We start from the raw sequence: 26,633 nt of genomic DNA, 5'->3' as shown, positions 1-26,633 counted from the left end.
ACGTCACTATAAGCATTCCAGTACGAGTATTTAGTAAATATATGCCTGCATTTCAGTTGGTTTTGTGCCTGGGAGTAAATGGTTGAGTCATAGGGTAAGAGTGTGTTCAGCTTTAGCATAGACTGCCAAACAGCTTTCCAGAGTATACCCATTTACACTCTCACAAGCAGTGCATAAGAAAAAACTTTGACCGTTTATAATTTGTGGTCCTATATTCATCTTTAAAAAAGAATTCAGGTCTTCATATCCAATACTACAAAAAGTAACCATGGTTTGGGGTGCCTGGCTGGCTCAGTCAGTAAAGCATGCAACTCTTGATCTCAGGGTTGTGAGTTCAAGCCCCAAGATGGGCATAGAGCTTACTTAAAAAATAAACAAATAGTGGTGCCTGGTTGGCTCAGTTGGTTAAGCGTCTGGCTCTTGATTTAGGCTCAGGTCATGATCTCATCGTTCGTGAGTTTGAGCCCTGTGTCCAGCTCTGCACTGACAGTGCAGAGCCTGCTTGGGATTCTCTCTCTCCTTCTTTCTCTATCCCTCCCCCACTCACACTCTCCTTCTCTCTCTCAAAATAAATAAACTTTAAAAAAATAAATAAATAACAGTGATTCTAGGATCACTGTTTTGTTCTTGTTTTTTGAGAAACATAAACCTAATTTTTCTTATAGTTTTAAATAAATATTTTAACAGAGGTTAGAAATATTCTATTTTTAGTTGTTTGAGGGTTTATCAAGGTTAGAAACTTCAAAAAATTAGATAATCAATTTTATCAGATAAATCTTAATATCTATTAATATGCTCCTAAGGGTATATCCAGTTATTATATTTAATAAATATTAAAAAAATATTTTTGAGAGATAGAGCATAAATGGGGGGCAGGAAGGGAGGGAGAGGAAGACAAAGAGAGAGGGGGAGAGAGAGAGAGAGAGAGAGAGAGAGAGAGAGAGAGAGAGAGAGAATCCTAAGCAGGCTCCATGCTCAATGCAGAGCCTGACATGGGGCTCGATCCTATGACCCTGGGGATCATGACCTGAGCCAAAATCAAGAGTCAGACATTCAACTGACTGAGCCACCCTGGCACCCCTATATTTAATAAATATTTTAGAAGGAAGACTAGTATTGCATTTCTGCCGTACTATTTGCTAGAAATTTATTAAGGATTTTTCACACTTTTGTTTATATCTCAAAATAGTTTATAGTTTCCTCTTTTAGGATTATTTTTGCCAGGTCTGAGGATGATTCAACGTACCATTACCCTTTTAACTGAACCGAAAAAGAATAATATTAGCCAATATTTATGGAGTTCTATGTGCCAGGAACAGTTCTAAGAGTTTTATTCATTTAATCTTCATAATAGTCTTATTACTATTCATTTCACAAATTAGGAAACTGAGCATAGACAGGACAAGTAATTTGCCCAAGCTCACATAGCTATTAAGGAATATCAAATCATTAAAACAATTTTGAACAAGAACAACAAAATTGGAGGTCTTATTCTACCTGATTTCAAGGCTTGTGACAAAGGCAGTAATTAAGACAGTATGGTATTAGCATAAAGATAAATATATCTAGTTACGAAATAGAAGAGAGAATCTACAAATATATACATATAAATATGACCAATTCATTTTCAACAAAGAAGAGGAGGTAATTCAACAGAGAAAAGATAATCTTTTCAATAAATGGTACTGGAACAATTAGATATTTATAGGCAAAAAAAAAAAAAAAAAAAAAAAAAAACCTTGACCATTACCTCATACCATTAAAAAAAAAAAAAATCAACTCTAAAAGGTCACAGACCTAAATACAAGAGGTAAAACTAACTTCTAGAAGAAAACACAGGAGACAATGTTAATGACCTCTGGTTAGGAAAAAAATATCCTAAATAGGGCATAAAAAGCATAAAGCTATTAAAGAAAAAAAATTATAAATTTGACTATCAAAATTAAAAATGCTCACTCTTCAAAAGACACAAATGCAAGGCAGAGACTGGGAGAAAATAACTGGAAATCATGTATACAACAAAAAACTTACTACAGAATATACAATGAAATCTTACATCTCAATATCAACAAGACAAACTACTAATAAAAAAATGGGCAAAAGATTTGGATACATCATCATACACAGATGGCAAATACATGAAAAGATGCTCGACATCATTGGTCATTACGGAAATTCTATTTATTTTTTTATTTTTATTTTTTATTTGAAGGACTTTTCTGAAGTTTTTATTTTAATTCTAGTAAATTAACAAACAGTATTATATTAGTTTCAGGTGTATGATATAGTAATTCAACACTTCCATACATCATCCTGTGCTCATCACAAGGGCACTCCTTAATCCCCTTCACCCACTTCACCCAACCCCCAACCCCCACACCCCTGCCAACAATAAGTTCTCTCTAATTAAGAGTCTGTTTCTTGATTTGTCTCTCTTTCACTCTGATTTTTTTCCTTGTGTTTGTATTGTTTCTTAAATTCCACATATGAGTAAAATCATATGGTATTTGTTTTTCTCTGATTGACTTATTTTGGTTAGCATTATACTCTTTAGCCCCATCTGTGTCATTGCAAATGGCAAGATTTCATTCTCTTTTATGGCTAAATAGTATTCCATTGTGTATATATACCACATTCCTTCCTTCCTTCCTTCTTTCCTTCCTTCCTTCCTTCCTTCCTCTTTCTTTCTTTCTTTCCTTTCTTTTCTTTCTTTCTTAAAATAGGTTCCAAACCCAGCATGAGGCTTGAACTCACAACTCTGAGGTCAAAAGTCAAATGCTCTACTGACTGAGCCAGCCAGATGACCCAAATACCATGTCTTCTTTATCCATTCATCAATCGACGGACACTTGGGCTGCTTCCATATCTTGGCTATTGTAAATAATGCTGCTATAAATATGGGGGAGATTCTATGTAAAAACATAATGAAGTATCACTATATACCATCTAGAATGGCAAAGATGTAGAGCAGCTATAATTCTCATCCATTGATGATGGGAGGTAAAAATGGCTCAGTACTTTGAACAACACTTTGTCAGTTTCTTATAAATTTAAGGATACATTTACTGCATGACCCAGCCATTCCACTCCTTTGGTATTTGCCCAAGAAAAATGAAAACATAAATCCATACCAAGAATTATACACAAATGTTCATAACAGGCTTATGCATAATAGCCAAAACCTGGAAACAATCCAGATGTCTCTCAACTGGCCAATGGATAAATAAATTGTGGAGCATTCATATAATATAATAGTAATATCCAGCAATAGAAACAAATTATTGCAGAAACAGACATATGCAGCAATATGGATAAATCTCAAAAGCATTATAAGTGAAAGAAGCCAGACACTAAAGACTTCTTAATGGATGATTTCACTTATAACACAAAACTATAGTAACAGAAAGCACATCAATAGTTGCCAGGGAGCTAGGGGACAGGTCTGGCTATATAGGAATGTATACAGTCAGAGTTCTCCAGAGAAACAGAACAAAAAAGACATCTGTGTGTATATGTATGGATAGATTATGGGCAGGGAGGGGAAGAGATTTTGAGAGAAAGAGATTTTGAAGGAAAGAGATTTATTATGAGAAGACCCAGGAAAGCCAGTGGCATAGTTTCAGTCCAAGTCTGAAAGCCCGACAACCAGGAACACTGATAGTGCTCATCCAAGGGCAGCAGAAGACTGGTGTTCCGGCTCAGGAGGCAGGCTGAGAATTTTCCAAATCTTTAAGTTCTGCTTCCTTTTTGCTTAACAGTTCTGTCTTCAATTCATTTCTCTCCTCTCCCATTTTACTATAAGCATTCAGGAAGAATCAGGTCACTCTTTCAAAACTTTGCTTAGAAATCTCTTCCGCTTAATATCCAATTTCATCACTTGCAAATTCTACCTTCTACAAAACACCAGAACACGAACACAATTCAGCCAAATTCTTGGCCACTTTTAACAAGGATTAATTACCTTGTCTCCAGTTTCCAATAGCATTTCTCATTTTCATCTGAGACTTCATCAGAATTACCTTTTACCATTCATATTTCTGTCCATATTTCCTATTTACTATCCAACATTATGTTCATGACTATGCATTCTCTAAGAAGATAGATGCTCTGTCTCCAGGGCTCTTTTCTTCCTGGACCCTCACCAGAATTGCCTTAAACAGTCCCTTCACAGCAATATTGGCCTTCCCTAGCATGCATCTCAAAATTCTTCCAGCCTATACACACTACCCAGTTCCAAAGCCACTTCTACCTTGTTAGGTATTTGTTATAGGAGCACCCAACTCCTTGGTACCAACTCTGTCTTCATCAGTTTGAGCTACTATAAAAAAACATCATAGACTGGGTGGCTTAAACAACAAACATTTATTTTTCACAACTCTGGAGGCTGGGAAGTGGAATTCAAGATACTGGCGGATCTGCTATCTGCTGAGGACCCTCCTCCTGGTTTGTAGATGGCCACCTTCATGCTATATCCTCACATGGTGAAAAAAGAGATCAACTCTCTTATGTCTCTTCTTATAATCTCATGATGAGGGCTCCATCCCCATGACCTAATTACCTCACAAAGGCCCCACCTCTAAATATCATCACATTGGGGAGCAGAGTTTCAACATACGAATTTGGGGGCAACACAAACATTTAATCTATAGCAGAATATAAGGAAATCTTTTCAGGTGATGAAACTATTCTATATCACGACTGAGGTAGTGATTACATGGCTATCTACATTTATCAAAGCTTATTAAATTTTATCCTTAAAACCATCATTTTTATTGTATACAAATTACGCATCAATATAGGTAACAGGAAAAAAAGATCACAGTTTTATTTTTCTGGGTTAATAAACTTTGTAACTTATGAATTATTTATTTCTGAAAGTTCAGACAAAATCACTAGCAAATATGTTTGCCTATTTCTACTTTTATTATTTAGTTCTATTTTCTATTTTCTTTGGTTCGTTCCTTTGTTCCTTTTCTAAATTCTTTAGGTATAGGCTTAATTGTATTTTTCTTACTAATTTAGGTATTTATAGCAATAATATTTCTAAGTACTGCTTTTGTCAATGCCTATAGATTTTAATTGTGCCAGGGTTAAAAAATAGTTTGCTGCTTTTCCAATTTATTATCTGACCCAGTTATAAAGGAAAGTAATTTTTATTTTTATATTCATTTTTTTTAAGTTTATTTCTTTATTTTGAGAGAGAAAGAGAGCAAGCAGGGGAGAGAAAGAGGGAAAGAATCCCAAGCAGGCTCCATGCTGTCAGCACAGAGTCCTACTTGGGGCTCAATCCCACAAACCTGTAAGAGGATGACCTGAGCCGAAATCAAGAGTAGGACGTTTGAGCAACTGAGCCACCCAGGTGCCCCAGTAAAATAGTATTTTAAATATCCTTATGGTTATGGGTGCCTAGCTGGCTTAGTCAGTGGAATGTATGACTCTTGACCTTGGGGTTGTGAGTTTGAGCCTCATGTTGGGTGTAGAGATTACTTAAAAATAAAATCTATTAAAAAATAAATAAAACATCCTTATGGTTAGGTACTTTTAAATTATACTTTCACTATCTCTAATTTTATTGCACTGTAGTTTAAGAATATAGTATATATAATTTCTGCCTTTTATTTACCAAAAACCTCTTTGTATCTTGCCTATCTTGCAAAAGATTGATATTTTTAATTTCCAAATTTTCCCATTTTGTCCTTTTCTTAAATGTTTTCATTGTACCTCATTGTGTGTAATGTCCAAATTTATCAAAAAGAGATGCTAATCTTTTTCATAGCTTAGTTAATTTAGTTAAGACAAATAAAATAATATACCTCAATATATCTTACATAATAAAGTACTATACAAGTATCAGTTATTTATGTTTTGGTAATAGTCTAATATATTTAAATGTAACATAATACCTGTTTAGTTTAGGCCCATGCTTCATTCACCTACTCACTCATTCAAACATTATATTGAACATCTAGTAAATGCTAGGCACTGAGAAAATGAAAACAATTTAAAATCATGTTCTTTGTATTTAAAGAGACAAGCAAAGTGATAATTACAATAAAGCACAGTGAAAACTATAGTAAAAGATGTATGTATACAATGAAAACCTAATCAAAACATAAAGGACCAAAAAAAGGCTATTTAAAAGATGACACGGCTGAGCTGAACCCTGAACAAGTAGAGACTCACCCCAATACTCATCTGGAATCTCAAGGGACTCTGAACACCAAAACAATCTTTAAAAAGAACACAGCTGGAAGATTCATACTTCCTGATTTCAAAACTTACTACAAAGTTATAGTAATCAAAACTGTGTGGTAATACCATTAAGACCAAAAAAAAAAAACAAAAAAACAAAAAAAAAGCAAAAAGACAATAGACTAGAATACAGAGCCAAAAATAAGCCCTCATGAATATGGTCAAATAATTTTTGACAAGGTTTCCAAGACTAAGAATAGGGGAAAGGACAGTCTTTTCAACAATTGGTGCTGGGAAAACTGGAAATCCACATGTAAAGAAATGAATTTGGACCCCTGCCTCAAATCATATACAAAAATTAACTCAAGGGGTGCATGGGTGGCTAAGTTGGTTAAATGTCCAACTCTTGGTCTTGGCTCAGGTCATGATCTCACAGCTCCTGAGTTCAAGCCCCACCCCCACCCTTTTGGGTCTGCACTGACAGCTCAGAGCCTTCTTGGGATTCTGTCCCTCCCTCTCTCTGGTCCTCCCTGCTCTTACGCTCTCTCAAAAAAAAAAAAAAAATATTTCTCCCTCTGTCCCTCTCCCCCACTTGCACACTCTACTTAAAAAAAAAAAAAAAAAAAGACAAAACGACAACCCAATTAAAAATAGGCAAAAAATTCAAGTAGACATTTCCCCAAAGAAAACATACCAGTGGCCAACAAACACATGAACAGATGCTAAACATCATTAGTCATCAGGGAAATGCAAACCAAAACCCGAGTGAAATACCTTCACATTTGCCAGAATGACTATAATCAAAAAAAAACAAATAATAACAAGTGTTGGAAATGATATAGAGAAATTGGAACCTTCATACATTACTGGTTGGTAAAATGGAGGAGCCACTTTGAAAAACAGTCTGGCAGTTCTTCAAAGAGTTAAACATAGAGGGACGCCTGGGTGGCTCAGTTGGTTAAGCATCTGACTCTTGGTTTTGGCTCAGGTCATGGTCTCATGGTTCAAGAGTTTGAGCCTCACACTGGGCTCTTCGCTAACAACATAAAGCCTGCTTGGGATTCTCTCTCCCTCTCTCTCTGCCCCTTCCCCACTCGTGCTTTCTCTTTCTTTCTCTCTATCTCAAAATGAATAAACTTAAAAAAAAAGATTATAGTAAAAGAAAAAGTTATATATAGAGGTTACAACAATTCACTCCCAGGTATATATAAAAAAAGGTGTTTAAACAAATACTTCTACATAGCTATTCATAGTGATATTATTCACAATATCCAAAAATCAGAAACAATCCAAATGTCCATCAACTGATGAATGATAAACAAAATGGCGTATATCCATACAACCAAATACTATTCAGCCATGAAAACGAATCAAGTACTGATACACACTACAACATGGATGAACCACAAAAACATGCTAAGTGAAAGAAGCTAGACACAAAAGACCACATACTGTATGATTCTGTTTACATGGTGTCCAGAAAAGACAAATCCATAGACATAAAATGAAGATTAGGGTTCTCCAGGGGTTGGAGGTATGGGGAAGTGGGCAGTGACTGCTACTTGGTACGGGGTCTCTTTTTGGGATAATGAAAATTTTCTACAATTAGATTATGGTGGTGGTTGCACAATCTTGTGAACAGACTAAGAAACACCAAATTGCATACTTTAAAAGGGTGAATTTTATGGTATGTCAATTATCTCTCAATAAAAGAAAACACAGACTCATAAAAACAAAGAATTGAAGACAGGAGCAGATGAGAAATATTAAGAAAATTGTAGAAGATGAAAATCAGGCAAATGATAACTATAGTAGTAGACTAAAAGAAGCTAAAAATTAAATGGCTGCATTAAGGAAAAGTGACAAGAAGCAAGTCTACCCTCTTATATATACCAAAAGGTATTAAATAATCGAAATTAAAAGAAGCTAAAAATTAAATGGCTGCATTAAGGAAAAGTGACAAGAAGCAAGTCTACCCTCTTATATATACCAAAAGGTATTAAATAATCGAAAGGTTTAGGAACTACAGGTACAAGTACCTGTGAAGGCATGCATGTCAATACAGGGGTTAGAGTTAGGGACTGAATGTTTGTATCCCCCAAATTCATTTGTTGAAATGTGGCTGTAGGTGGAAGAAGAAATTATAGTAAAAAGAGGTCAGAAAGGTGGGACTCTGATCCAATAGGAGCTGTGTCCTTTGAAGAAAAGATACTAGAAAGCTCCCCTCTACACATATGTATCTGACAAAGCTATGTGAGTACATAGCAAGAAGTACATAGCAAAAAGAGTCATCACTAGAAACCAAATCCTGCTGGACCTTGATCTTGTACTTTGTAGCCTCCAGAACTGTGAGAAAATAAATTTCTGGTGGTCAAATCACGTAGCCTGTGATCTTCTGTCTTGGCAGCCCAAGCTAACTGATATAATTGGGTCAAAATTGTACATAAGACGCAGTTATATTTCTAGAACCTATCCCCAACCTTGTGTAGGGATGTTACTACCTTTCCTCCACCCACATATAATATTAAAGGTTTATTCTCCATTAGAAGGCTGAATCATTAGCACTTTGCACATAGGAACACCAACAATAGTTGAAGGTAGAGGTGCCCTACTAAAAACAAGATGATTGCATTAAAGTCTACATATTGATCTGTCAAACCCTCCCCCACTTAGCACCTGAACTGAAATCCAAAAAGCTCAAAAATCCCAAGGAAAGCTTCTTACATGAAAAACACATTAAAAAATAACAAACTAAAAAAAAAAAAAAAAAAAAACTCAGGAGAAAAGAAAAAAATGCAGGAGACATAGATACAAACAAAACAAAAGAAAAAAATACCAAAATTAATAGAAAGGCAAGATAAGATCTTGTATTCCTAAATTCAGAAAACAAAAAAATAAGTAAAGAAATTTAAAATATAACAGTAGATATTTTAAAAATTCAGCAGGATTGGAAAGGTCAAAAATATTCACAGTAAGAACAACAACCAAAAAATATGGAAGAGAGAAAGATAAGAAAATTAGAGCATGAAGCCATAAGGTCCAATGCCTGAATAACAACAGTTCCAGAGACAGACATGAGAAAATATCAAACACATAATTCAGTAAAACTTCTCGGAACTGAAAGATATCAATTTCTATGTTGAAAGGATCTCAAGACAATAAATGAAAAAAGATCTACACCAATAGACATCTTTATGAAATATCACAAATCAAAATGGCATTAAATTTCTCAACAGCAATATAAAAAGCTAAAAAGGGAGATATGCCTTAAAAACTCTAAGGGAAAATTATCTCCAACATAGAATTTTATACCTACACAAACTATCCATCAGATGTAAGGGTAGTATAAAGACATTTTCACGGACACAAGATCCTCCAAATCTTATTTTGCATGCACCTTTTCTCAGAAAGCTACTGGAGGATGCCACATAACAAAAGGAAGGAGTATATAAGGAAAAAGGTAAACACAGGCTTCAAGAAATATGGAATATAACTTGAGAGAGATAAGTAATACACATGATAAGGATAGAAGATTTAGAGAGCAACCAGATAAGACTGAAGTAGGAGGACCACTTAGGTGAAGGAGTGCTCCAGGAGAGTTCTCATAAAGAAAATAAATTGAAACTCGGAGAACACCTGATGTGTCTGCATAAACTGAGAGAAGACTGACCTTTTGGATGGAGTTTAGGGATAAATTAGAGACAAATTTATACAAAACCAACCAAATAAAAGACAAGGCAATTATTAACTACAGGAAAAAGGGGAAAAAAAACTATGTAAAAAGGGTAAATGTAATCATAGTGTACTACATAACTAATATATACATACCATTTCCATAGTCATAATAAACACTGAATACTGACTTAACCAAAAATCATAATTTTATTAGAAGGATAGGAGAAATGGAAGTTTTAGGGTGTATAAAAGCACTGAATCCATCACAGGAAGTCATTAGATCACATCTAAATCTTTTTTTTTTTAAATGTTTATTTATTTTGACATAGAGAGAGAGAGACAGAGCATGAGTGGGGGAGGAGCAGAGAGAGAGGGAGACACAGAATCTGAAGCAGGCTCCAGGCTCTGAGCCGTCAGCCCAGAGCCTGACACAGGGCTCGAACTCACACACTGCGAGATCATGACCTGAGCCAAAGTTGGACGCTCCACCAACTGAGCCACTCAGGCTCCCCTCATCTAGAGCTCTTCTTAAAAGAAGCAGCTTAAACATGCTATTTAAAAATATGCAGCAGGGCACCTGGGTGGCTCAGTCGGTGGAGCGTCCGACTTCGGCTCAGGTCATGATCTCACAGCTCATGAGTTTGAGCCCCGTGTTGGGCTCTGTGCTGACAGCTCAGAGCCTGGATCCTGTTTCAGATTCTGTGTCTCCCTCTCTCTCTGCCCCTCCCCCACTCACGCTCTGTCTCAAAAATAAACATTAAAAAAAATTTTTTTAAATATGCAGCAAAAAAGCAAAAGAAACCGTGAAAAAAATTTAAAATAGTCTCTTATGAGGAGTGGGACTTAGAGGGGAGAAGTTTGTGAGGTACGGTACTGCTGTGTTTTGTTAAAATTCTTTAGATCTGGGGTACCTGGGTGGCTCAGTCAGTTAAGCGTCCAACTTTGGCTCAGGTCGTGATCTCACAGGCCATGGGTTCAAGCCCTGCATCGGGCTCTGCGCTGACAGCTCAGAGCCTGGAGCGTGCTTCAGATTCTGTGTCTCCCTCTCTCTCTCTGCCCCATTCCCCACTCGCATTCTGTCTTCCTCTCTCTCAAAAATAAACATTAAAAAAAAAAAAAAACTCGTTCAATCTACTTTGCCAGTAAAATTCTGTAGCTAATAAAAATAAACATTAAATTTTTATTTAAAAAATTTTTTTTAACATTTATTCATTTTTGAAAGGCAGAGAGACAGAGCGTGAATGGGGGAGGGGCACAGAGAGAGGGAGACGCAGAAACAGAAGCAGGCTCCAGGCTCCGACCTGTCAGCACAGAGCCCAACCCGGGGCTCGAACTCAGGGACCGCGAGATCATGACCTGTGCCGAAATCAGCCGCTTAATGGACTGGGCCACCCAGGTGCCCCAAACATTAAAATTATTAAAATGTGCTCTTTGGATCTTCCCTCTCCTTGCCCATTATTTGTAACATATTGTTTTCCTAACAGTTTTTTTAGTTTTTCATTTGTTTCATCTAGTTACGATTGTAATATTTTTATATTTTTTCTTTCACCAATTTACACAGCCAACTTTATTTGTTAATGTTCTCTGTTACTGTTTTCCCAATTGTTTTATTTATGTGTCTTCACTTCAAATGTCTGAGTGCTGCCAGATTTCTTATATTTGTGCCTTTCTTCTTTCCCACAGCAACAAATACAAACTTCCTTTGCTCTCCTAAGCCTTTTACTTCTGTTTCTCTAACTTTGAGAACAAAACCCTGAAAATCCTACTTCAAAGACAAAGAAGAGGTGGTCAGGTAAAGAATATCAACTTTCAGCTCTATTTCTAAGCTTAATTCTGTCCTTCACCTTCCTTATTTTCCATCTCTGTTGGTCAAATACAATTATTCCTTGTAGAGTCAGAGTTTTTTCCTTTTTCTTTTTATTGAGCTATAAGTGACATGTAACTTATTAGTTTCAAGGGTACAGCATAATGATTTGGTATTTGTATATATTATGAAATGATCACAATAAGTCTAGTTAATAATATATCACCACACACAATTACAATTTTTTTTTCTGATGACAACTTTTAAGCTCTCTCAGCAACTTTTAAATATACAATACAGTATTATTAACTATAGTCACCATGCTGTCCATTACATCCCCAGGACTTACTGTATAACTGGAAGTTTGTACCTTTTTCAACAACTGCCAATCTGTTCTCTGTACCTATGAGTCTAATTTATTTTTAGATTCCACATATTAGTGAGATCATATGGTATTTGTCTTTGTCTGCTTTATTTAACTTAGCATAATGCCCTCAAGGTCCATCCATGTTGCAAATGACAGGATTTCCTTCTCTTTTTATTGCTGAATAATCCTTGGAGAGTCCTTTTAAGACCATCTTAGGATCCGACTTCTCAATTGGGAATTGATGTTACTTGAGAAAAATGTTACCTATAAATTGCTTTCAGGTATAATAAAATGTTTGTCCATACTAATTATAATAATGACATTGTATTATGTTTTATAAATACATAAAAAAACATTTATCCATATTTGAAGATCAATAAATATTTGTTGGACTCAAATATTTTTTATATTTATATTTCATTTATTTATTTATTTGAGAGAGAGAGAGAGAGAGAGTGTGTGTGTGTATGTGTTGTACAAGAATAGAGGGGGAGAGGGAAAGAGAGAATCCCAAGCAGGCTCTGTGCTGTCAGCACACAGTGCGACACGGGGTTGAACTGTGAGACCATGACCCGAGCCGAAACCAGGAGCCAGACACTTAACCAACTGAGCCCCCCAGGTGCCCCTAGGACTCAAATATTTTCAAAGATCTTAAAACAGTTTAGAGATTAGGCAGAATGCCCATAATGCCTAATGGATAAATGTGGCCCTGGTTCCCACCTTCAAAATAACCTTTACCTCTAACGTAAGGGAAGGGAAACAAAAATAATATAAAAACAGGGAGGGGGACAAAACATAAGAGACTCATAAATACGGAGAACAAACAGAGGGTTACTGGAGGGGTTGTGGGAGGGGGGATGGGCTAAATGGGTAAGGGGCACTAAGGAATCTACTCCTGAAATCATTGTTGCACTAAATGCTAACTAACTTGGATGTAAATTTAAAAAAATAAAATAAAATAAAAATAACCTTCACCTCTGCCCTTGATCCCAAAGTTCCTTCTCACCTCTTCTGAAAACATATTCAGGGAATCATCCTTTCCTTCTCCTAGATCTTCCCTCTGTCCTTCTAAAATGGCTCCTTTTCCTTCAGCCTATACACATACTCCAGTCTCTCTCGTCTAAAAAGCTAAAAACAACAAAATCTCTCTACTCTTGCTATCACCCCCTCTCCTTTTCCTTCCCCAAACAACCAAACTTCTGGGGAAAAAATTTTGAACCCACCTATTGTCTCAACTCATTCGCTCTTCCCCTTTACTCCTCCATCCAGGAAAATCTGGCATCCTGCCACACTGCTCCAATGAAACTTCTCGCCTCATGCCACTAACAACCTCCTTGGCAGCTCTTATCTTGTTTGACCTCTATGAGGCAACCGATATTACTGAACACTCCCTCCATCTTGAAACTCAGTCCACCTCCAGTTTCTGTGGCATCACCTTTTCCTCGTTCTCCTAAATCTTCTACTAATCATTCTGAGTCTAGGAAGATTAATATCTTTACATATAGTAAAACAGGCTCTCTGAAGACAAGATTTACACTCCTACAATGGGTCTCTAACTCCCAATTAAAAAAAAAAAAAATGTGGCAGCAAAGTAACCACCAACACCCAGCAACCAACACAATTATAAAGAACTAAAACCCTAACATTACATACGCTCACGAAAGTGTAGAAAGGGACTATTCTGATTAGTTGGAAATGTCTACAAAGGACAGGGAACTGATACAAGAGAAATGACAAGAGACAGAGTTAAGAAAGAAACAGAATGGAGAACACGGATAAGGGATGAACTATCTCTGTACTTTGAAAGGCAGAGGTAGGGGACAAAAGTTAAATACCCACCAGTGCATCCATGCTTCAGTTATGAATCAGGGCAATTAGCTACCAACAATATACCTCACCTTCAGTGGAGGAGACATCTCCACTGTAAACACTAGGTATGCCAGATTACAGTTTGCTTCCCCCAAAATCTGTGCTCCCATTCTTGCACATGATTGTCTGGCTGAATTTCAATTCCCAGGCTCCTTTGCAACTAGAAAGTCATTTCTCACCTATGAAATGTGAGCACAAGGTGTGTTTGTAACTTCTGCCTGACTTGCTTAAAAGGTGTTTACCCTGGAGTCCTTCCTTCTCCTTCTGCTTTCTGTTGGCTGGAAGTGGCTACAACGGAGGAGTCCAAGGAAACCTTGTGTCTCAAATCTTACGAAAGTACTACAACGGAAGAAGAGATGTCAGTGATAACTTTGTCATTAAAAAAGATAAATCATTTTCTGGTGTCCCTTTTCTAAACATAAAAATCAAAGCTGTGTGTGTGTGTGTGTGTGTGTGTGTGTGTGTGTTTTACTTGGCTGAGTTAAAGAACTTTCCACTTGAGGAGCCTGATGTCAGGTCCTTCAAAAATAATTATTTTCCCTTAACTACTAGGAAATATGATAAGAAAAAGTTCACAATGTGAGACAAGTCAACTACTTCTTTTCCTTGTGAGTTTCTCCTTTAGAAATATGAAATCAAAAACAAATATTTACTGGAAGAGCAAAGGTCAAAACAGTCCCTATGTCCAGACATGGCAACAAAGATTAGCAAGACTTCACAGGCTATTCATAGGCATAACCTTGATGAGAAAAAAGGCAGGACCATTCTCCCTGAAGACCTAACCTATTTTCTTCTACTTATATATTTATAGTTCTGTACATGCCAACCCTTGAAGACGAGGCAAAAGATTGACTGCGTATGTAAGGCTTTGTAAGTTAACCATGAGTCTAAATATCAGGCTTGGTGGTTGACAGACTATCAAAAAAAGACAATTTTGGGTCTTATTAAATAGCTTAAGATATTTGATATAGATTAATTCATCCTCTCAGCTCCCTGTGAGGTGGGTTTTATCAACTCCATTTTGGGGGTAAATTTGATCAAGGAGAATAATAGCCTTTTCCATATACAAAATGCCTTCCTTATAAAGAGCTCCACATATTTATTTTCTCAGTATTCTAACATTCCTGCAAGGTAGGTGGTAATATTACCTTCTCCTTTCTTATAGGTAAAATGCTATGGCTCAAGGAGCTTGATGACTTACACGGTAGCCTATATTTTACCCACTAACTAGAACATACTGCTTGGGATTGACACCAGACCACGGACTCAAGTTTGAACTGCACATAATTCAAAAGTGTCAAGCTTCTAGTTTTCTCTATAGCCATCTTTCAACACATCACATTCCAAAAAGGATTGGGGTCATGCTTGTTGTTTAAGCTCATGTGTGCACTGTTTATAAAGCTTATTATCGTTTCTCTAAATTGAACTATTTAAGTTTTGTCTAAATGCCCAAAAGCTAAATTATTTTTTGTTTACTGTCTGTGCACTAGCATTGTAAATGATGTCATCAGGAATGTACAGAACTCTTAGACAAAGCTGCAGGGCCGATAAAAGCAACTCACTTTGGGAAAAATGCATTTCTTCTTCTTCCTTTTTTTTTTTTTTCTTTTCTTCTTCTTCTTTTTTTTTTTTTTTTTTTTTTTTGAAGTAGGCATCACACAAAAAGATGACTCATTAAGCCCAAAAGGGTTGACTCCACCATGTGAGGGCTTCTTATGCAGCCCTCTACAAAGAGACCTGAGTGGCAGCATGAGGCCTCCTCTTCTGTGCATTTCCCTCCAGGCAGAATGTGCATTTGTGTGGCTACATACACAATTATAATCTCCCCTGAAAGGCAATTCCTTCCATATGACAGGCTGAACAGTGGCCTGAGTGCTAGCCTCATGTTGCCTGTGCAGTTAACATGCTGACATTCCAGACACATTTAATCTCTCCTTTCTGAGAAACTAAGATGGAACAGAAGAAGTGAAGCTGGAAAAAAGTCCGCACAGAGAGAAAGGAGGCCAGCCCGAGCGCCCAAATTCACTTTCTCATGGGCTGAGCTTCTTTGTGTGCTGTCTACTTCCGTGTCAACTTGCAGGACTTTGGGGCATGAGAACCATGGAGCCGAGTGGTTCTGGCAGCCTCTCCATTTGACAAGCAAAGCCAAAGACATGTGGCCTTTGGTACATTTCACATTCAAAAGTGTGATTGTTTCAAACATGCCTATTTTTAAATATATAATTTTCCTATTTAGCACACGTTGAATATAAGTTGGCCACAGGAGGAGTACTGCCACACAATTAAGGAAAAAAAAAAAAAAGGCAATGGCCCTGATGCAGCCCTATCCCTGCCAGATACCTCTGTTTACTGGGGGCAAGTGGGGGCTATCCCAGGTGAGAGAAGTCTGAGTTTAACAAACACCTGATATGAAGGCCTGGGCACAAACAGATTTCTGTCTGAGATTACAGAAACTGAAGCTTGTGTTTTATCACAATTACCTGTAATCTCAGGGCCAGATAATAGTATTAACAAGACCTTGAGCTACACAATAGGACAGCTGGAAAAAGGCTCTTACTCTCCAAAGAACAGTGCTTTTAAAAAGCTAATTCAATGAAGAAAAAGAAAGGGCTCTGAAAGTGCCTTCTCAAACAATATTTACTTTTACTGGGTTCCTACTAATCAAACAAAACTTAGTCAAAAGCTTTTATGAAAAATACATTTGATGATTTCAGCAGTAATTGCTTTGTTCAAAGAAAGGTGCTTAAGAGAAAACATAGCTAATGGGATCAGTAATTTGGTAAGTTCAGATGTGTTTGGGAAAATCCCTCCTCTCTTTGATAAATCATTAAAATGCTGCTCAGATAAATGTGTTTTGACTTGAAATTCCAATCATAGAATGAGCTATTTCCTACAGCCCCTAGGGAAGCAGTACAGGGGCAATCCCAACACAGAGAACCCAGAGATTAGTTTGTGAGGGTAATTCCAGTCTTAATCAAAGCATTTTATTCTGCCCAACTACAGGATGGGATCTCATGGAGATGCCCCAAGAGTGTATAAAATGTCCTTCCTTCTTAAAATACCATTTTTAAAAAACGGGTTAAATCTTATTATTATGTAACCAAACAGTAGAAACTATGGCATAAACCATGAAACTATCCTTAGGGATAATTAGAGTATAAAACCAGAAGGATCCGGGGTATAACCAGAAGGATCCGGGGTATAAAACCAGAAGGATCCAGGGCACATTTTAACCAGTCATCCTTTTTTGCTCATCCTTGGAAGGAGGGGAAAAAAGCCTAATGTCTCTCCATAGTAGAAATTTAATAACTATTTGTTGAACTGGATTTTTCTCTCTCTTTTTAAGAAAAAAATTATCCTGCTACTTAAAGCAGACCATCCATTTAACGATTGAGCACTTAATTTGAGCCAAGCACTGTGCTAGATTTTCGAGATACTGAGAGAATAAGCCTGCCTTTATCATTTACATTCTAGTAGAACCAGACAATAACCAAGTATACAAATAGATAAGATAACGGTGATAAGTGTAAGAAGGATATAAACAGGATGATGGACTTAATCATTTTTCTCTTCTCATCTTTTATTACTTTTTTAAATTTTTCTTTAGTTTATTTATTTATCTTGAGAGAGAGAGAGAGAGAGTGCGTGAGAGAGAGAGAGAGAGAGAGCATGCATGAGTGGGGACGGGCAGAAAGAGAGGGAGAGAGAGAATCCCAAGCAGGCTCTGAGCTGCCAATGCAGAACCTGACTCAGGGCTCTATCCCATGAACCATGAGATCATGACCTCAGCTGAAACCAAGAGTTGGTTGCTCAACCAACTGAGCCACCTAGGTACCCCTACTATTATTACTTTTTAAAACTTCACTAACTGTGCCTCCTAAAATTACTCCTTTAGCAAACATGATATTTGTGTAAACAAAAGTGATGTCTAACTTTTGGACAGCAGTTGGAGGAAAGATTTTAATATTACTTAAATATATAAATGATAAGGTCAAAAGTTTACAGAATTGTTTGAAGACCCCGGAAAAACAATGAAATCATCTGCAATTTAGTTACCTTGGAGAAACGGGAGTGGGGGGGAGGGTCAGGAACAACATGCCTTAGAACTCATTTGCTCTTTTTTTTCCCCAATAAAAACATATTTATCACATTTATCAAATGGCTTACAGAATCCTTGGAAAGGCAGAAGAAACAGAGTCTAGGCTGAACATCCAGGAACAACTCCCAGAGGCACATCCCAGACCTGGGCCACTTAGGGAGCCGCTGCCCTGCCATGACTGAGAAGCTGCCAACCGAACCGGGAAAGCAGCAAGACAGCAGCACACATGCAGCCCACCCCCTCTACAACAGCACTCATGCCACTGTCACCTTATGTTATTGTCATCTGTGAGTATGTCCCATCTCCTATGTATGGCATTAAGTTTCCCAGAGGGACGCTTTATATTCATGTTTTGCTATATATATAGACAGGGTATTCAGGAAAGAAGGAAAGAAGGAACAATTAGGAAGAAAGGAAAATGAGAAGAGGGGAAAGAAGAAGTGATTTTGTGAACATGTTCGTTACTATTTTAAAGTGATCAGTTCTGGGGCATCTGGGTGACTCAGTCGGTTAAGCGTCAGACTCTTGACTGTGGCTCAGGTCTGATATCAGGGTTGGTAGATCAAGTTCCGTGTCTCCGTGCTGAGTGTGGACCCTGCTTAAGATTCTCTCTCTCCCTCTGCCTTTCTCCCCTGCTTGCGTGTGCACCCTCTCTCTCTCTAAAAAAAAAAAAAAAAAAAAAAAGATTAAAAAAACTTTTTAAAAACCTTCCAGTTTTAAAGCAACTAGTTTTATCTAGTTTCTAAAGATTCAGGAAGTCAGTGTAACATCTATAATATTTTATTTCATTTCCTTTCTGCAACAATCCAAGCACTTTAAAGCCTTAAGCGCATTTCTGCTAGTTTATTACAAATAGCAATGTTTCCTAGCATATGGTTGGGTTTGGAAGATTCATTAGTGATATTCAAATAAAAATAAGTTTTCTTATCAGGATTCATCCAAAAGCAAAAAAATTAATTAATTAAAAGTGTCTGGCAGTAAGACAAGTATATCATGTGCTACGATATCAGCAAACACAAAAAACAGTAATAAGATTAGTAACACGTAAGAGTCTTCTACATAGAAAGAATTGTATGTCAGAACCTCTGCCAAGGCTTGAAAAAATTGTATTAACCTTGAGGCTGGAAGGGACTATATTAGTGACTGTTGGATGTTGTCTTAGTCCAGGTACTCTGAGAAGCAACACCAAGACAGGATCAGACATGCAAGAGATAATACTGGGGGGAAAACCCACAAGGCAAATGGGGAGGGAGCCACAGGAGGCTGGGATTGCTGACCGATGACAATGACCCTTTAGAGTGAGAGAGAGAGATGGAGAGGGAGAGAAAGAGAATTTAGACTCCAGTGCAATGGGAGTCTTCCAGGCAAAGTCACCATCAAAAGAATCAGTCACATATCTCATAGCAGTGGGTCTGTCCAACCCAGCCACTGGCTGGAAGCAGTTTGTGGGAAGTGTGATCTCAGTGTGAACAAGGTGTTGGATTCAGAGCTGGAGTTGAAAGTTAATTACCCTCCCTTCCCCACAGCAGGATATCTGAGAGTCACACTTTAATGGCTGCCACAGATGCATTATATGCTTTTATAAAAAGTATAGTTATAATAATTGTTAATATTTATTGAGCACCTTCGCAGGTGCTCTAAAAGAAAAGATATCTTACTCATCTTTGTATACTCTCTTTTCACAATGTAGACACAATGCAGCAGCCAAGCAGTGCTCTAAAAGTTCACATGTATGGATGCGGTAAGTACTATTATTATCTACAGCTTGCAGATAAGGAAACTAAGGCGCAGAGAGGTTAAGTAACTTCTTCAAAATCACACAGCTACCCAAAGTACACAAATTACCCTCAATAAAACTCTCCCGAATAGATTACTTTTAGAGGTGACATTCTTCATTGCTAGCCTCTGCGAGATGAGTCTTGTGGCAAGAGAGAACTGGAATTTTACTATTCCCAAACCCATCCTGATTCCTAGGATGCCCCCTCCTGGCAGAAATGTTAAATTAAGCACTTGAAATCACCTGAACTTACTCCAGGATCCATGCATAGGTCTATATGCAATAGTTGGAGCCACAATTTTGGAGTCACTCAAGATATTTATAGCACAGAGTTTAACAATATGGACTCGGATTACTGGGTTAGAATTCTGCCTCCTTGACTTACTAACTAGTTTTTCAATATTTTTATGCTGCAGTTTCCTCATCTGTCAAATGGAGATAACAATTAAAATTATCTTCATGTGCATTAATAAATGTAAAGCACTTAAAATGTTACTGGTGCATAATAAATGCTTAATTCCTTTTTTTTTTTTTTTTTTTTAGTGCTTAATTAAGTCTTAATAGTTGCTGCTAGCTGCTCACATTTACGGTACCCTAAAATAAGATTATTCACATTTGATTTAACATATGTTTGCATTAAGTGTCTACATTGTGAAAGGCAAGTATACAATGATGAGTAAAATACAATTCCTGTTCTCAGGAAACTTATTTGCAACTAATGAACTTTTTTTTTAATGTTTATTTATTTTTGACAGAGAGAGAGAGAGAGAGAGAGAGAGCGAGCATGAGCGGGGGAGGGGCAGAGAGAGAGGGAGACACAGAATCTGAAGCAGGCTCCAGGCTCTGAGCTGTCAGCACAGAGCCCGACACGGGGCTCGAACTCACAGACTGTGAGATCATGACCTGAGCCGAAGTCGGACGCTCAACCGACTGAGCCACCCAGGCGCCCCACTAATTAACTATTTAAGAGCTCCATTCTTGGGGCGCCTGGGTGGCGCAGTTGGTTAAGCGTCCGACTTCAGCCAGGTCACGATCTCGCAGTCCGGGAGTTCGAGCCCTGCGTCAGGCTCTGGGCTGTTGGCTCAGAGCCTGGAGCCTGTTTCCGATTCTGTGTCTCCCTCTCTCTGCCCCTCCCCCCTTCATGCTCTGTCTCTCTCTGTCCCAAAAATAAATAAACGTTGGAAAAAAAAAAAAAAAAAGAGCTCCATTCTTACCAGAGAAGCAAGGATCACTGCCCTTTGCAGGCAAGTAAATGTTTTGGTTTGTTTATTTGTATCTTGCTGGTGGAGAAGGGAAAAAAAAGACTAAGGAATCGACAAACGTGGGTTTGAGCCCTGGCTTTGCTATGCATCATCACCTATATGACTTTGTACAAATGAATGAGCCTTTCTACGCTTCAGTTTCCTCATTTGTAAAATGAGATGATATTAATAACTACCAAATAGGGGCACCCGGGTGGCTCAGTTGGTTAAAGGTCCGACTGTGGGTCAGATCATGATGTCTTGGTTTGTGAGTTCGAGCTCCACATCAGGCTCTCTGCTGTCAACACAGAGCCTGCTTCAGAGCCTCTGTCCCTCTCTCTCTCTGCCCGCCCCCCTGCTGCGCTCTCTCTCAAAAATAAACATTTTTTTAAAATGTAAAAAAAAAAAAAAAAAACCACAACAACTACCAAATGGGACGAACAATACCCACTTTGTGTCGTGGTTGTGAAGAATAAGTGAGATAAGGCACGGTGCTAAGTACGTACAAAGTGCTTAAAAACCGTAACTTAAACTATCCAACTTACTGTGATTCCTCTAAAAGTAGAGCCTCCAGGGGCGCCTGGGTGGCGCAGTCGGTTAAGCGTCCGACTTCAGCCAGGTCACGATCTCGCGGTCCGGTCCGTGAGTTCGAGCCCCGCGTCGGGCTCTGGGCTGATGGCTCAGAGCCTGGAGCCTGCTTCCGATTCTGTGTCTCCCTCTCTCTCTGCCCCTCCCCCATTCATGCTCTGTCTCTCTCTGTCCCAAAAATAAATAAACATTGAAAAAAAAATTAAAAAAAAAAAAAAAAAAAAAAGTAGAGCCTCCAAAGGAAAGAGATCATCTCTGATTTCCTAGAATTATCTATTATGCCAACCTAATACCAAACTTAGTGAGAGTAAGCAGTTTCCATGGAAACTGAAGAGGCAACTTGGAGCATGAGTGAAAGCAGGCACCTCACCAAATTAGGTGAAGTAAAAAAGAAACTTCACACCCTCATGCTTATACTCAGGTCAGCACGTAGGTGGTGTGTTTTGCAAACCTGGGACCAGAACAGGCTGCCCTTCGGCTCTAGAGAGTTCTCCACACCCAACCAGATACACAGACACACCTCAGCCTCTGGCAGAAGCTTCCAATAAGTAGATTTCATAAGGCTGGAAATCTTTCAAGGGTTCTATCCTTATTTCATCTCCTTACCAGACTCTCTTCTATTCAGCCCTCGGCATTAACACAACTTCTGTCATTACATTCTGATGACTGCAGGCATGAACATCATTGAGTTGCTTCTGTAATGATGATCTTAAGATCCTAAGCCATTCCAGGCCATGATTACAGGTTCCTAATCCACAAAGTCAGCAGGGAATGGATCAGTTTACCCAACTGATGAAAGATTGTTTTCTTCACTAATAGTCAAAAAGGCAAATATAAGGCCTGGTTAGCAGACAGAAAGGGAAATCTGCAGATATTCACTGAATAGACATCACTGTAATTTCTATCGTAACACTAAAAAGAGATCTTCCGACACACGTACCAAGGGGTGCTCAGCTTTGGCTTTTCTGTTTCACTGAATGCCTAGAGTTTTCCTGTCCTTGCAATTTTCTTTTCTCTATATGTATTTTCTCTAGGCCTATACACATAAGTGACTTTATAACTTATAAGAAAAAAAAAAAAAAAGAAAGAAACCAAAAAGATAAAACTCTCTACAGGCATTTAAATTTTTTAAACCAGGAAATATTTTATTAATCTATGAAGAATGTTTTCAGGGCGCCTCGGTAGTTCAGTCAGTGACGTGTCTGACTCTTGATTTCAGCTTAGGTCATCACCAACCATAAGATCTCATGAGATGGAGCCCTACTTCAGGCTCCGTTCGCTGGGAGCACACAGCCTACTTGGGATTTTCTCTCTCCCTCTCTCTCTCTTCCCCTCCCCCGCTCACACGCTTGCATGATCGTGCTCCTTCTCTCCGTCTCAAAATAAACATTCAAAAAAGAGAGAGTGGTTTTCAATGGTCATTAAACTGAGGGTGAATACTTCAAAACAGCCTATACGTAAAACAGAGCAAACTATGATGGATAGAGGTTGTTCTCAACTAAAAACAAACGCATTTCAGCACAGTTTTAGGGTTTGATGAATCATGAGGAGGCCAGTGAGGAGTATGACTCTGTTTAGGGCAGTATGAATGTCCAGATGCTGAATGGGACAGGGAGTTAAGACACTTGAATATGCAACAGAGCCTGAAGAAGCACTTGCTCAGGGTTCAAACATTAGGTGGACAGGTGGAGAGTGAAACTTTTTTTAATCAACTTGGGACTTTGATTCTGTTTGTAGATTCATTATCAGCACTGCCACTTGCCACTGAATTAGTCTTCCTGAAAAAGTCACTATGGAGGGATCACCAACTTGTATTCACTAAAGCACTATATTTAAAATATGCTAAGCCTTTGAGGTATATCATTTAAACAGCAAACATCTAAAGGACTGAACAATGGACCAGGCTTTTCAAATATTTTATAGATTCATTGAATACTGGATAAATAAGATAAAATACATAAAATCCTTTGCAAAAGTCTAGGCATTGCTAGACACTGATATTATTATTCATTGGATACAAAATTATCTGTGATAAAACTATGCCCTTTTGACTAATTAATGGATGTGGTCAAGTAACCTTTTTCTCTCTCTCTCCATATATACATACATATACATATGTATATACACATATCTATACACTTCTCTCTATATATACCATATACCTTTCAAGAACCAAAGTTAAACTTGACAGAAAGATGCTCAATTGCATAAAATAAATGCACACTAAATCCACCCTGGGACTATTTGCCACTTAACAGGTTGAAAACGTTCAAAAATTTTATACATTTTGTTGGAAAGACCATGGGAAAACAGGCATTCTTATATTGCTGACAGCCTCTATGAAGGGCAATTTGGTACTATCTATCAATATGTAAAATGTATATACCCCCCCCCAAATAAATAAAAAATAAGATAAAATGTATATGCCTCTGATCCACCAATTCTACTTTGTGGAATTTATCTTTGTGGATATACTAGTAAAGGAACAAAACTGCAGGTTATTCAGTGGAGTATTTTTAGTGATAGCAAAAGGCTAAAAATAACTTGTCTACCAACAGAGAATTGGTTAAATTATTTAAATTACTATGTAGCTAAAAACATTTAATTTAAAAAATTTTTTAACGTTTATTCATTTTTGAAAGAGACAGAGCGTGAGTGGGGGAGGGACAGACAGAATCCAAAGCAGACCCTAGGCTCTGAGCTGTCAGCACAGAGCCTGACGTGGGGCTCGAACTCACAGACCGAGATCATGACCTGAGTGAAGTCGGACGCTTAACTGACTGGGCCACTCAGGCACCCTCAAAAAAATTTTTTTTAAGAAGAAAGCTTTGGGGGCGCCTGGGTGGCTCAGTCAGTTAAGTGCCGGACTTCAGCTCAGGTCATGATCTCACAGTTCATGAGTTCAAGCCCCACATCAGGCTCTGTGCTGACAGCTTAGAACTTGGAGCCTGCTTTGGATTCTGTGTCTCCCTCTCTCTCTGCCCCTCCCCTTCTTGTGCTCGGTCTCTCTGTCTCTCAAAAATAAATAAACACTAAAAAAAAATTTAAAAAAAGAAGGAAGCTAAGACCGACATCTTACTCTAAGATCTATTAAATGAAAAAAAAAGTAGGCACTATATTCTCCCTTAGGTACATAATAAACTAATCTAGAAGGATACGTAGGAAGCCTGTAATAGTGGTTACTGCTATGGTGCTAAAGGTGGAGGAAAATTGGCATTAGGGGAAGGGAGGTGGGAGGAGACTTCACCATAAACTTCTTTATATTTTTAACCCAATTTCCGTATTACCAATTTAGAATTTTAAACCAGAACGTTTTTAATTTAAAAATTTTTATAATACATCTATATGACTATTATTCAGTGATAAAAAAGAAATGAGCTATCGAGCCAGGAAAAGACATCGAGGGCCTGAAATGCATACTGCCAAGTGAAAGAAGCCAATCTGAAAAGGTTGCATACTATAGGACTCCAACTATATGACATTCTGTAAAGCTTCAGAGATAGTAAAATAACATCAGCGGAGGCCATGGGTTGGGGGGGGGGCGGGCAGGAGAAAGGATGAATAGGTAGAGCACAGAGGATGCTGAGGGCAGTGAAACTACTCTGCACCATACCGTAACAGCAGATACGTGACATACATTAGTCAAAACCCGCAAAACTATACAACACAAAGAATGAACCCTAATGTAGAGCATGGACTTTGGTTAGGTTCATCAATTATAACAAATGTACTCCACTAATGTCAGATATTAATAGGGGAAACCGAGTCAGGGGGAGAGAGTATATGGGAACCGCTCTGTGTATCTACTTAATTTTATGTAAACTTAGAACTGCTCTAAAAAATAAAGCCTATCATTTTTAAGCATAAGCGTATATATACACATACATATACGCACACATATATACATCCTCTTTTCATCCAGCAAAGGCCTCACACATCGAAGGTGCTGCATAAAGTACTACAGCTACTGCCTTAGTGGTCAAGAGCTCAAGCTCTGGAGTGGGCAAATGAGGCTCTGATTCTAGCTCTACCATTTTCTAACTGTGTGGCCTTACTTATCCAAGCTACCTCTTCAGCCTCAGTTTCTCCGTCTGCAAAATGGAAGAAAAACACCGTATTTCTTCCTGTTGTGAAGATTAAGTAAAAATGCATGTGAAATACTTGATTAGCACAGTGCCTAACGTAAAAGAAATGCTCAAAAATGCCAGTGGCGGCTGTAACAGTAAAATGATTGTTCACAGAATGACTGATTTGGCACTTCAGGTTCCAAGGTTACTGCACCACCGGCATTATCTATAATATCCCCAAAGGGCCCCCAAATTCTCAACTCCAACCTATCCGCCTTTGAACACCATCCACACTGCCTGAGACCCGGACACTTCAGACATGCTTTGACCCCCAGATGCTGTTTTCCCCGCAAGTCCAGGCCCTGGAACGCGCCCCCTCCCGGCCCCTCCCTACTCCACCCGGCCCGGGCCCCACTCAGGCCCCGCCCCGCCTCCTCCCCCGACCCTGGCCTAATCGTCTGCACTTCTTTCCTTCTGCGAAGCTGAAGGAAGCTCCTACCCAGATACTCGTAGTCCGGTAGGGCTAGACGCTCTGGACTCAGCATCCTTTGACCACGGTAGCTTCCAAAGCTCTAGCTCTCCGGCTTCCGGAACCCAGGTCGCCGGCTCTCTCCGTTGCCATGGCAACCACGCGGCGGGAGGAGGCGGGAGGTGGAAAGGGTGTCTCGCCAACAGTCTCCGTATCGCAACCCCAAGCTGGCCACACCGGTTCCGGGAGCAGTCGCTTCACGGCGGTCGAGTTTTCTTAGGACTCCCATTCTTGAGGAGCTGGTTTTAGAGGAATTTGAGGTGGAGATTCCCTTGAATCTGTCACATTTCCCGGTGTCGAAAAATTATTGCCAGCCCTCCGCGTCCGCGATTTCTGAATTTCATAACTGCTATTTCTGCTTTATACAGCTGTTATCCTAACTTGCAGTAATAGCTCCCACCCCTAAATTCCCATAAACACTTAAT

The 26,633-nt window shown here is 38.5% G+C and overlaps 1 protein-coding gene across 3 annotated transcripts in view; it reads right to left on the bottom strand.

Moving 5' to 3' along the window:
• Positions 1-26,320, bottom strand: part of CD1H11orf49 (chromosome D1 C11orf49 homolog) — a 200,895-nt gene extending 174,575 nt beyond the window's left edge. Inside the window, exon 1 of one of the 3 annotated variants that reach the window (XM_030331293.1) lies at positions 26,179-26,320. In XM_030331293.1, the coding sequence (XP_030187153.1) occupies positions 26,179-26,224 (46 nt within the window). In that variant the 5' untranslated portion in view covers positions 26,225-26,320. The remainder of the gene's footprint in view (positions 1-26,178) is intronic. The other 2 variants (XM_030331296.1, XM_030331292.1) reach the window with 2 other exon arrangements.
• Between the last annotated feature and the right edge of the window lie 313 nt (positions 26,321-26,633).

The sequence above is a fragment of the Lynx canadensis genome, chromosome D1 (genome assembly GCF_007474595.2).
Source record: "Lynx canadensis isolate LIC74 chromosome D1, mLynCan4.pri.v2, whole genome shotgun sequence".
Lineage (NCBI taxonomy): Eukaryota > Metazoa > Chordata > Mammalia > Carnivora > Felidae > Lynx > Lynx canadensis.
Note: the sequence above shows the minus strand (reverse complement) of the source record. Positions and strands in the feature narration are given on the sequence as shown.